The sequence below is a fragment of the Lutra lutra genome, chromosome 1 (assembly GCF_902655055.1).
Source record: "Lutra lutra chromosome 1, mLutLut1.2, whole genome shotgun sequence".
Lineage (NCBI taxonomy): Eukaryota > Metazoa > Chordata > Mammalia > Carnivora > Mustelidae > Lutra > Lutra lutra.
The window spans coordinates 149,025,245-149,038,196 of record NC_062278.1 but is presented as its reverse complement, the minus strand read 5'-3'; the positions used below and the strand labels follow the sequence as shown (position 1 = coordinate 149,038,196).

At 40.2% G+C, this 12,952-nt stretch overlaps 1 protein-coding gene across 3 annotated transcripts in view; it reads left to right on the top strand.

Annotated features, from left to right (window-relative positions):
• GADL1 (glutamate decarboxylase like 1) overlaps positions 1-12,952 on the top strand; it is a 182,390-nt gene that overhangs the window by 105,401 nt on the left and 64,037 nt on the right. For 2 of the 3 annotated variants that reach the window (XR_007128906.1, XR_007128908.1), the window contains exons 12-13: positions 701-900; positions 10,989-11,041. Coding sequence is in view for 1 of the 3 variants with exons in the window: in XM_047738962.1 (XP_047594918.1) it covers positions 701-914; positions 10,989-11,059 (285 nt within the window). In the remaining 2 variants the exon portion in view is untranslated. Of the gene's footprint in view, positions 1-700; positions 915-10,988; positions 11,060-12,952 lie in introns of all 3 variants that reach the window. The other variant, XM_047738962.1, reaches the window with a different exon arrangement.

The following is a 12,952-nucleotide window of genomic DNA, read 5'->3' as shown; positions in this document are numbered from 1 at the left end:
AATTGTCACTTACTGCTTAGAGAGAAGTAACCACTCAGTAAATGCGAATTAAATTTGATTGCAAATAAAACCCATGCCAAACCAACCCAAAAAACCCTTTGGATTTGTGGGTGATGTTTGTGGTGGTCATAACTTGCTGGCTTTCACTGAACTCTTTCACAGCTCTTTCTTCAGGATTTTTATCCTTGAGTTATTATCACTTCTGGCCTTGTTAATATGAATATGACTTAAAAGAAGGGCCTACAAGTGCCTAGTCTTTCATCTACGAAATTATATAAAGTATGTAAAATATGTTAGGTATTTTTTTCCCAGTATGGAGCCTTGAAAGGGTTATAGACAGATTTTTTTTCATCTTGAGAAATTGATCCACTTTGATATTGTACAGGTGATGACATGGTCACCTCCAAGCTTCCAAGTACTCATCAATAAGATTGTGAAGATGCACTTGACATTCTCAACTTGGAGGTTGTTTTTTTTCCCCCAAACAAAATAGGTAACATGTGTCTTAAAGTTAATATACACATATTGCTTCCCATGCAGGGCTGTCAGAGTGAGAGCAGGTGCTTTGGCACAAGGTGGTAGAACATCCTACAGGTTTTGTTTGTGGGTGTGTGTTTTTAAAATCAAGTGTATTCTAAAAATGGACAGTTTTACAGCCTTTCTCTCTCTCTTTCTTTCTCTCTCTCTCTCTTTTCAAAAGGACCTTCTTAAGAAATGCTACTCTGCCAAGGCATCTTACCTCTTCCAGCAGGATAAATTCTATGATGTCAGCTACGACACAGGAGACAAGTCTATCCAATGCAGCAGGAGACCAGATGCATTCAAGTTCTGGATGACTTGGAAGGCCCTGGGCACATTAGGCCTTGAAGAGAGAGTTAATCGTGCACTTGCTTTATCTAGGTACTTGCCTGTGTGTGTATGTGTGTGTGTACATCTGTAACAAAGACTTGATGGACATAACATTTGCAAAGTCTGTACATGTTCTTTCTTTTGTCATTTCTCCTTTCACCTAATGACCGTTTTCTCAGTACCTACTACAGGTTAGCAATTGTGAACCAAGCAGTCCTACACCCACCCCCTGGGATCCCAGCCCAGTAAGGACACATTTAGGTGGCAAAGCTGTTAAAATATGAGTGAACCAGTTTTTGTAAGTGTGGGAACATGGTGCTCCAGGAGCACTCAGGAGGGTACCCTAGTGTTTTGGTTTTTTTTAAAGATTTTTATTTATTTGTTTGACAGAGAGAGACACAACGAGAGAGGGAATAGAAGCAGAGGGAGTGGGAGAGGGAGAAGCAGGCTTCTGGCTGGGCAGGGAGCCGGTTGCAGGGCTCAATCCCAGGACCCTGGGATCATGACCTCAGCTGAAGGCAGACGCTGAACGACTGAGCCACCCAGGCACCCGTTCCCTAGTGTTCTTGAGGGGCATTGGCAGAAGCCCTGGAGGAACTGAAATTTAGCTAAGACCCAGGAAACAAAGTGGAGAAGAATGGTGCAGGCAGAGGGAGCACCAAGTCCAAATTATGTGACTTCAAAGACCTGAAAAACAGGTGTGTGAGAACGCAGGGCTAGGTTAAAGACTCGAAGGTAAAGGCAATATGGAAATGTTATGGGTACTTGTCTCATTGTAACATTAGAGACAAAGCTTTTGAAGCCACTTTCTGAGACATTACAGAAGCCCTTAAGACACAGGTGGTGGACACTTGCCAACCAAACAAGTCTCTTTCGCTAAGTGTGGATCAGTGGGTGCACATGGGCAGGCCGCCAACAGATTTAGTTTGAAATGTGATTTGTTGAGCCTGAACTACATAGGTTTAATCTTATCTGTGTTTAAAAAAAAAAAAAGTCAAACATTTAAAGATGTAAAATACTTAAAAATAGGGAGATTTGTCAAAATCTGGATTTTTGGCTTCTCTGGAAGGATCAGAATGCTCTCAATCCCACATGGTGACAAACCACTGAACGTGTGATGGCATCTAGAGAATCACACTCCCTGTACTTCCTCCTATTATTTGCAGCCAACATGGACTCAAAACCTAGCTCTACCAATTACAAGTGAGGTGATTTGGGCAAGTTTCTAAACCTCTCTGTATCCCAGTTTCGTCCCAGTAAAACGGAGATCAAATGGTGTGTCGTTCAAATAGTTGCTATGAGGATTAAATGAATTGATATATGCAAAAACACTAAGAGCAGTGCCTGGCCTGTGCTATGTGCTTTATGAGTTTTGGTTTTTCTTACCTGCTTGACCACTGTAGGCATGACCACTATGGTCTCTGGTTTGGATTCTCTCTCCTTCATACTTCCTGTGCACATTTCACTGGCAAAATCCTGAAGTCCCTCCTCAGAGATTTAAGGCAGTTTTCTTTTTCCAGACTGGGAGTTGTAGGGGTGCTCCATGCAACAGCTGTCTGAAAACTCAGTGTCTTAAAACAGCAATTATTTATTCTCAGACATCTACAAGTGGGCCGGAGGGTCTTTATCCCAAACTATGGTGGCTGTAGGGGTGGGCCATCTACTCCCCACATGCTTTTCCTCTTCTTCGGATTGACAGGAATCCAGAATGTGTTTTTGTGATGGAGATAACAGAAGATCAAGAAGGCAAACCCCATTATGCAAGCTGACTTTGAAAGCCTGATTGTATCATATCTATTGGCAATCCAATGGCCAAAGCAAATCACCTGGCCAGCCTCCATGTCAAGAGGCAGGGAATACCATCTGCCTTTTAGCAGGAAGAACTGTAAAGTTACACAGTATTGAACTTGAAAATGATACAGCCAGTTTTTTATGAGCAAAATGGGCTTACTTGGGAATGGCAGAGGAATTGCAATTCGGGACATGCAAACTACGGCAAACTATAAGCAAGTCTGGAGAACAAGGGAGATGAGCTCACTTATGAAGGGGAAAGGGGAACATCCAGAGGGGTTGCTTTAGGCATAAGTCCATTGGATAAGACAGAGAGTGATGGCTTCTCATTGGCTGGTAGTATAGCTTCTCATTGGCTGAGCCTTTTGCTAGACAAAGAGAAAATCTTCCCATTTGCTGTGGTAGTTAAATAGGCTTCTTCCTGTTGGAAAATCCAAGATATGCCTCTTCCTGTTGAGGTCTGCAATTGATGTCGAGTTGGTGGGGCATGAAAACTTCATCTTCAGGGCTTCCTGAGTCCATTTCAAATGAGGTTTCCTTTATTCTTTTTCATTATGGCTTGGATATAAGGACAGGTAAAGAACAGGCTTTGGTATTTTCAGAAGATTGTTAGAGAAGTTGGCAATTCTAGTGATTGTGGTTTAAAAAGTAGTTTAAAAAATCTATAAATACATATCATTTAGGACTCTTTAGGTGGCAAGCAACAGAAACAGTAATTCAAGATACTATGAACAAAGAAATGTAATTTATTATGCCATGTTCCTTATAAGCTAGTATAATGATGACTTCTGGAATGACTTATCTAGGGGCTTAAACGATATCACCAGGCCTCAATCTTTCTCCATCTTTCAGGGTTGCTCTTTTTTATGTTGGTTTATTCCTATGGAGGAACATGGCTACCTGGAGTGTAAGATCTCTAGCTTCTGTCATTTCAGGTTCAGGTTCAAGGTCCAAATGAAAGTGTGCTCCTCTCTCAACAATCCTAAAGAAAGTTTTCATATCTGAATGAGCCAAATGTCCATCTGTCATCAGTCACTATTGTCAGGGAAATGTGTTACTCTCACTGATCACTCTCAGTCACATGCCATCCCTTGGCATTGGACAACGTCAATTCCTCCTATGGAAAATATCCTGAAACTAGGTGAGGACTATATCTTTATTAGAAGTAAGGTTAATGTACTTCCATCAGAATTAGGGATATAATTACCCAATGGTAAGAAAAATGAAACTATCCACCATAATTATTCATAGTTTCTGTTCAGTTAAAATAAACGTTCAGAAAGCTCTGTTTCCTTTTTTTGTATTTTCTCATACTACTTAAGTGTGGTAGAGTCTCTGCATTATTTTATCTAAGCTGCTAAGTAATTCATTGACAGGTGTCTTGAAAGAAGGCTAGATATAAATATTTGATGATCATATTTGTTATAAAGTTAGCATTCATCTCAGGGTAGAATTTAATTTATAGTCTAAGGATGCTTTCTAATTTTTGCAGAGAAATATCACAGGAGGATAAATGTTAACACTTCAATTCAATTCAACAAACACTTATTGTTTGTAATGTTTGTCAAGTTGAATTGAATTGAATTAACATTTCAGCGAGCATCACTGCAGACTCTGTGACCTATATCTAAATATTTGGAAAAATAATACCTCCTCTTTCATGCTATTACTCATCATAGTTGTTTTTTTTTTTTTTTTTTTTGCCTTAATTTTTCACAGTTTTTATTACCCAGCCCTCTCTTCCTGGGGTGGGCAAGGTCATCCTATTCTCCTACCCCCAATGCCAAGCAAATGTTGAGTCCTTTTCTTTTTCTTTTCTTTTATTCTTTTCTTTTCCTTTTTTCTTCTTCTTTCTTTCTTTCTGAGAGAAACAGAAAGACAGAGCATGGGAAGAGTGGGGCAGAAGGAAAGAGAGAGAGAATTTTAAGCAGGCTTCATGCCCAGTGCAGAGCCTGGTGTGGGGCTCAATCTCACAACCCTGAGAGAATGAGATGAGCCAAAATCTAGAGTCAGACGCTTAAACAACTGAGCTGCCCAGGTGCCCCTATTTTTATTTTATTTTTGGCTGAGCCCTTTTAGACATGCCACTTGGAGAGAATATGAAATTATAAACTTAGAGACAGTTTCTCTAGGATTAAGAACTATATCAAGTTGGCAACATAAGTATTTTATGATTTTATTTATTTTCAGATTGGCTAATTGGTTTGTGGTTCTGCTCTTTAGAAAAAGAGAAATGTTTTCTTAGCGCGGGGATCTACTCTGTTTGAACCCATGTACGGCAGTGTCTGGAAAACTGGCTCTCAGGAGGAAGACACAGAAGCCCCAGTTTGTTACGTCTGTCAATCCCATGGTGTAAATATTCCCACTGTGTAAAATTGCAAGCTATCAACAGTTTGATTTATGAAATTCCTAAATATTAACAATGGGCTCTCACTAGCCAGTCCATAGTAGCTCTGGAACACCATGATTAAGTGAGCCGGTGTAATCAGTTCAAACCACTGACTCTTGAGAGTTCAAGCTCCACTGGGAACTGACTGTAGGCCACTGACTTGAAAAATGATTCTCATTCGTGTCCAGATGGCATAATGTCTATAATCTCAGAATTAACATTGTTTTGTTTCCAAAGAGTATAATTTCCTTCAGCAGATAAGAATAACAAAGTAAAGCCACACATGAGAGTTGTGTTACTATTTGAGCTGCGCACCTATTACCAGCAGCCTGTATAGCCAAGACACCCATCCCTAGGACCCTCTGTCAGATCTCTCAAATACTGGACAGGCTGGGCAGCTCTTTCCCACATGACCTTGCAGGAAAAATTGCTCTGACTGCATAGAAAGAGTATTTCCATGTTTCTGTGTCTAAATGGAGCTTAGTTTTGAAATTTGTATATTGACCTTAAGACCGAAGGACTGGAGTTTGATGGAATGATGGTTTGCCATCCCCCTGATCAGAGATCTTGCTCTTTTCCCTTGGGAATGCAAAGCAGATTTTAAAGGACAAAGATTCCTATTTAATAAGTTGTCAGAAATCTAGAAAAGAAGGGGAAAATTAGTGCCTGGAAGAGCTCTAAAGCCTTTACTAATTACCATTTGACCCTCATCATTCCAATTGCCGAGAGAACTCTTATCTCAAGAAATATTAATGACTAAAAGCTTGCTTTCTCCTTGGGTTGTTTGAAAACCAGTGACATCGGGAACTGAAAAAACAGCAGGCAATTATGAAGCATAACTGAAACACAGACAGCTGGGGTTTAAAACCACCTCGGGCACCAGGCAGGTGACCGTGTACCCCTGGTATCTGCTTAGGAAAGTTGAAAATGTTTCCCAATGCCCAGGGCTACCTGTTGCCGGGGGCACCTTGTAGGCCTCTGCTATGGCCCTCAGGTTAAATGGTTATTCAGTAAGAGGTAATTTTTCAAGCAAGCCGAGAAAAGTCATGTGTGTAAATCTTTTCAACAACAACAAACAGCTCAAGAGTTCCCATTCGGCTACTTGGTTAGATCTCTAGTGTATCATTTATCTAGTCCCTTGACACACAATCTCTGTAATCTCTCAGATGGCATTCATTTCACCGACTTGCATGAATACTGAGGGATTTATTGTTTTCAGTATGGAAAAGGTGAACAGTTACCCAATGGCACTTCCGTGCTTGTGTATTTCTCTAGGTGACGGAAGAGGGGAGTCTAGAGGGCTACGGAAGGGCCAGTGTTTTCATTTTATCTTTATATAGGTAATTTTCAAAAACCACAATTGCAGGAGAACGTAGCATGTAGGTGTCTGTGATGAATCACACGCGTCGTGCAATATGTTCTAATATATGCAGAGCATGCGGAAAGCAGATGGAGAAACCTCTCAGGAGTTCTGGAGGCTCCGTGCATCAGAAAGAAATTTCAAATGAGGAGGTGAGACTGGGAGAGAAGGTTGGTCCAGAGTGTTCCAGGGAGACTCCGAGTAGCTGAGGAAGGAGCTGGAAAGGCTGCTTCCAGAAAGGAAAGAATATCCTACAAAAGGACAAATTAAAGGCAAAACAGACCTAATCACCGAGCAAATCAGAGAATTGAGAGTCTTCGGGTTGGAAGCCTATTTGTAAGCAAAGGAAAGGGAAGTGTTTGGGAACAAGATTAGCATTAATATCTGCTTTAAAATCAAGCCAGAATCTTCATACGATGAGTTTTTGTACCCGGTAGGATTGGTGAAAATTCTTGCTAATGTGTAATTTTTCGCCCTCCCTTCTCTCTTTTGCTAAGCTTGGCAGGAAGCAAAGTTTTTAAAAGCTATTGTTGTTTTTGAACCCATTTACCTGGATGCCTTTTGGTAGAAGTGGTTCCTGGTTCCTGCATTATATCTCCAAACTCAAATGTACATCTTTTCTGGTTTGTATCAGATAAGAAGAGGTTTTTTTGGTTTTTTGGAAATGTATTTTATCTTTAGTCTGTTTTCAGTATTGAAAAGAAAAATTGTGAGGAACAAATCATTCCTATGAATGTGGGCAGAAGTGACTCAAACCTCATTTGGATTCCCTCCCCCAAACTCCTTGCACTTAAACTTTTATTTAAGAAGAGAGGAAGGTACCTTATTGAAAAAGCACTTCTCAGCTACCATCTCCGAACTGCTCTCTGTGGGATAATAGACTTCCAGAAGATCTTAATGAATGTTCTTCCAAAAAATGTTTCCATGCTCAAATATGTTTGGAAAGTGCTAACTACTATGTTATTTCTCTCTCAGAGCTACAGCTTTCCTGAGGGGGCCTGTAATAGAGAAACCTTTTTAACTTTGTTTTTAACATTTTTAACATGCAGACACGTTTATTATTCACCCAACAGCTATTCTCCCCCTTTTTCTTAGTGAGAGACCTTGATTTTATTTAGGTAGCAATAGTATAGCTGGGAACAGTGGTCTAAGCCAATCTCCATTGCCTGTAATGAGTTTAGGGGTAAGTATATGACTCAGCCTCAGTCCAGAAGATTGAGGAAGAATTCTTTGAAGGCTTCTGGGGAAAATACTCTTACCTCAGTAGAGAGAAAGGGAGAGGAAAGGCTTTTGCTCCAGCCCCCCTTTTTGAAACACGCGTTGAAGGCTCTGATGCTTGGAGTATGGCACCCATCTTGAGAACATGAGGCAAGTCATTAACACTCTGAGCAAGGCAGGCTGAAATGGTAGAAAATGCCTGGTTTCTTGATGACAGCATTGAACCATCCAACCAGTTCAATAAACATCCTTATGTGGGGTGCCTGGGTGGCTCAGTGGGTTGGGCCTCTGTCTTGGGCCCAATGGTCCCAGGGTCATGGTCTCAGGGTCCTGGGATGGACCCCGCATTGGGCTCTTTGCTCAGAGGGGAGCCTGCTTCCCCCCCCACCTCTCTGTGCTGCCTCTATGCTTACTTGTGATCTCTCTCTCTGTCAAATAAATAAATAAAATCTTAAAAAAAAATCCTTATGAATTAAGCCAAGTACTCTACTAATTGTAGACAAAATAATCGAACTGGCATGCCCAGCATTGCTCACATTTATTGGCACGTTGAACGTTTTTATGTGGGAGACTTATGAACATGGGTTGGCATGGAGCATAGTCGGGGGTTCCCGTGTAAGTCTTTTATTGTAGTTATAATAGCAACCCTTCACCCGAATCACCTCTACTCTCAACTCACCTCAAGTGCTACATCTGTGCTCTGAGAGTGGCTTCAGTAGGACAATGGCCCTGACACAAAGCCTGGGTCCCCATAAGTAGCAAAAAGCATAGTTTTAACTGAAATGATACAGCTCTGTTTTAGGATGCCTTTCTCTTGGGAGCAGCATTAGCCAATTTGACAGAAATAGCCTAAATTGAGACTTTGTGTAAGTTTCCCACAGCCATCATCTGTTGGGGAAGGATTTGACTCACCTAGTCCCACATTTCTATTGCATACAAGAGGAAACTGAGGCAGGCTCAGGGAAGCTAAGGAATTTGCCTATGAGTCACAAAGTTGATGAGCTGCACAATTAGAATCTTCGAGAACCAGTCCCAGGATTTCTGGAGGTGCAAAGGCTTTTCCATAGCCTCCTGGTGTCCAGGATTACATAGGCTTCCTCAGGAAGTGGTATTGCTTTGGAGTTTACAGATTGCCTGTATGTGTTTGTGGCTGAGAAGCTGAAAAAATATGGTTCCCAAGCTTTCCTTGTATTGACAGGGATTGTATTCAACTATTACATTTGTGCTTTACATTTTTCTTTTTTAGTTCCTTTCAAAAATTACAGGGGGGGACCTGGGTGACTCAGTGGGTTAAGCCTCTGCCTTTGGCCCAGGTCATGATCTCAGGGTCCTGGGATCGAGTCCCACCATCGGGCTCTCTGCTCAGCAGGGAACCTGCTTCCTCCTCTCTCTCTCTGCCTGCCTCTCTGCCTACTTGTGATCTCTGTCTGTCAAATAAATAAATAAATAAACCTTTAAAAAAAATTACACAAGTAACCAGCATCTCTGCAACTTTGCAAAGAAATATAAGAAAAGAGTTGTTAACTACCCCATTGTATTCTATATGTCCCTTCCCCAGGTAAACACTAAGAATTTATTGTGTACCCTTCCATTCTTTACTCTGTGGGGGGGGATATATATGGAGATAAATAGATAGATATAGAGATATCTATCTATTTATCTATCTATATATGGATACAGGGATAAGAATTACTTCTGCATTCTTTTTGATAATTTCTTAAAAAGCAAAATCATATTATTGACATTTCTCAATACCTTGCTTTCATCTCTTGCTAATACATCATGAGCATCCCTGTGGTTTAATTGAAGTAGATGTAATTCATTCTTTTTAATAGCTGTGTCATATGACATTGTGTTGCTATAATATGTTTTATTTTACCATTTGCCAATTTCTAGATTTTAGTCTTGTTTCTGGTTATTTTGTATGAAATACATGCACACATATTTACACATAGATTTAGGTAGAATTACATATATGCATGATTTACTAAATTCTTCTGAAATAACATTTGTGGTTAGAAGAGCAAATTGTGTTGTTTCAGTTTTCTTGAAATTGAGGCCCAAGAAAAACATTTTTGTTGTCTTTAAATATTAATTTAATAAATATTGTTTAGTGACATGATCATATTGCATGTAATTTTTTTAAAGATTTATTTTTATTTATTTTTTAGAGGGAGGGAGGAGCAGAGGGAGCTATAGAGAGAGATCTAAAGTAGTCTCCATGCTGAGTGCAGAGCCTGGTCGGGGCTCGATCTTACAACCCGAAATCATGACCTGAGCTATTATCAAGAGTAAGATGCTCAACCACCGAGCCATTGCCCTTTCCTGATAATTATACCATAATTTCATATGATGAATGGATCCTAATTTTCAAAGCCAATCCTCATTCCTGGGTGTTATGTTTTTTCTTTCTTTCTTTCCTTCCTTCCTCCCTCCATCCCCTTTCCCACCCTCCCTCTCTCCTTTCCTTGCTTCCTTCCTTCCTCCGACTTTCTTCTTTTCTTCCTTCTTTCTTTCTTTCACTGTTACTTATAAATCACAAAAATTATTTTGGCAAGTATATTTTGTCAATACCCTTGATCATTTCTTACATTTACCCCCAAATCTGAAATACTAGGTCTTAGGGTTATGAACCTTTCAAGGCTCATGATCAAATCATTTAAAACCAGTTATTTGAAAGGCTCCTCGTTTCATATAGACTATAACCAAGCCCAGAGGAGAGGTGCCCATGTTGCTTTTACTCTATGTTCTCAAAGTTCTTTTCATCTTTCCTTAGTCATATTCTGCATCTCCTGTATCTGTGCCTTTTGTTTATGGCATAACAATTCTTTTTTCCTTGACATTAGAGATGACTTCATAGACATTCTGTCAGTGGCCACAGCCCACTTACTTTAACATGATGCTAATGATCAGTCCTTTTGCCTCTGTCCTGGCCTTGGAATAGACAATATTGAGCTTCCTTGATCTTAAGTGAGCTTACAAGTAAGACTATACACCAAAAGCCAGCTAGGTAATATAAGTACATGTGTTAAATCCCCGTCTAGGACATGAATGTGAAACCCACATGGTCAGAGATGTATCTCCAATCTATTTCAGGTGGTTTTCATACTGGGGTTAAAGTCTGATGCTAACATGAGGGATAAATGTCACCTCATCCAAAAGATGTATCTTTTACTTGGGCCCTTGGGGTCTGCTGTGGGTTCAGAGATATCTGTCTAAATCCGTGTTTATCCCCATCCCCCTGCCCTTCCTTATTTCTAAGGCCTGTATTTCTAAGCCTTATCTCTGCATTCTGAAATAACAGTATTTTTGTGTTGCACTTGTTCTCATGGAATTGTTGGATGGCTGGGGTATAAATATTATTGTGTCTTTCATTTTTAGGTACCATCGTAGAAGAAATCAAGAAAAGAGAAGGATTCAAGCTATTGCTGGAAGATAGTGATTATGGAATTGTGCTCGTGATTTTGTCAGTCAACAGGGATGAAGGTGGCAATTTTCAAATCTGTTATATTTCATTGGTTTTGTGTTGCAGACTTAGAAACAAGTCATTAGCTTAATTCATGGAGTCCATTATGTTACTTTACTCTATTAGTGAGTATTTTGCCTTTGTTGGATTCGCAAAGAACACACTTGCATCTAAGTATTGAAAATTAAAGTGCTCAATAATAATTACCAAGGATAATACTGAATAAATATATAAATTGCATGATGATTGTACTGTGAATATTCAACTCTGCAATAGTGGTGCCTACATTTGAAAAATCAATTAAGTGAATGTACAATAATGCATATAGTTTCCTCTTTTTATAAAATAATGAGAGCATATTAGCTTTGGAGCAATGGGAAAATAAGTCATTTCGTGGTTGGACTGTTTGCTATTATATAAAAATAAAATGGTTGCAAAGATAGAGAATATTGGGTTTTTTCCCTAAATATATAGAAATTATGAAGAATCTTCTTTAATTCTGATTTTTAAGAATATGAAGTGTGGGATGTTCTCTTAGATCTCCTTATAGCATATATTTTATAGCAATTTTTAAAAAACATTTTATTTGTTTATTTGACAGAGAGAGAGATCACAAGTAGACAGAGAGGCAGGCAGAGAGAGAGGGAGAAGCAGGCTCCCCAATGAGCAGAGAGCCCGATGCGGGGCCCAATCCCAGGACCCCGAGACCACGACCCACGCCAAAGGCGGAGGCTTAATCCACTGAGCCCCCAGGTGCCCCTATATAGCAATTTTTAACCTAATGTAAACATCAGCTAGAGATTACAACCTTAGGAACTTTTTCATATGTAAGCAATCTGCCTAACTTTGGTCATTCATTTATTCAGCAAGATTTATTGAGCAATTACTATGTGCCAGGCACAGTTCTAGGTACTGCAAATGTAAGACAGGGAAATTCCCTGCTCTGGTGGTGCTTATACTCAAATGGCAAGTGACAGGGAATAAACAAGCAAATTAATACCTAGCAAATTTCAGGTAGTGAGATGTGCTAAGAAAACAATAAAGCAGGTTCATGGGAGAGAATTGAGTATACAAATAAGAGAGAGTTATAGATGTGGCAAGTTCTGTAATAGAGACAGGGGTGAGATACTGGAATGACAGGTGGGGTGGTGGGGGGTAGCCTGTTTCATTTGGCGCATGCAGCTAGGGCTCTCTGAGGTCTTTTTTTAAAGCCGAACCTGACTAATGGTAAACAGGTATGTCATGTGGACGTCTGAGGGAAAGATGTTCTAGAAATCAATAAACAACTACAAAGGCTTCCAGCTGAAAAGAATTTTATGTGTTTGAGGAACCAGAAGAAGAAATATTAAACGAGGGGCAGGGGTGCAGGTGGAGAGGTGGGCAGAGACCGGAGCTGGTGGAGTCAGGCGGGTCCTGGTTTTGGCTTTTATTCTAAGTGTACCATTAAAGAAGTTTTATGGAGACAGGAGTCTGAATTCCATTTTATTTATTTATTTTTTAAACTTTTTTTTAAAACTTTATTTGTTTAAGAGGAAAAGAGAGAGAGAGAGAGAGAAAAGGGGCAGAGAGAGTGGAGCCCGACATGGGCCTTGATCTCAGGATCCTGAGATCATGTCCTGATCTGAACTCAAGAGTCAGATGCTTAACTGACTGAGACACCCAGGAACCTCTCCCCCACCCCAACACCCCCCACACTCCCCACCGAATTCCATTTTAAAGATGATGCTGGGTGTCCTGGAAAGAGAGGAATGGGGCAGGAGGGAGGATGTGAAGGGCGGCCAAGAAAGGACAAAATCAGACCAACTGAGATGCCGTTGCAGTGGCCCAGGTGAGGTATGGTGACAGTCCTTCTATCACTATCTACAAAGAGTCCAAAGTC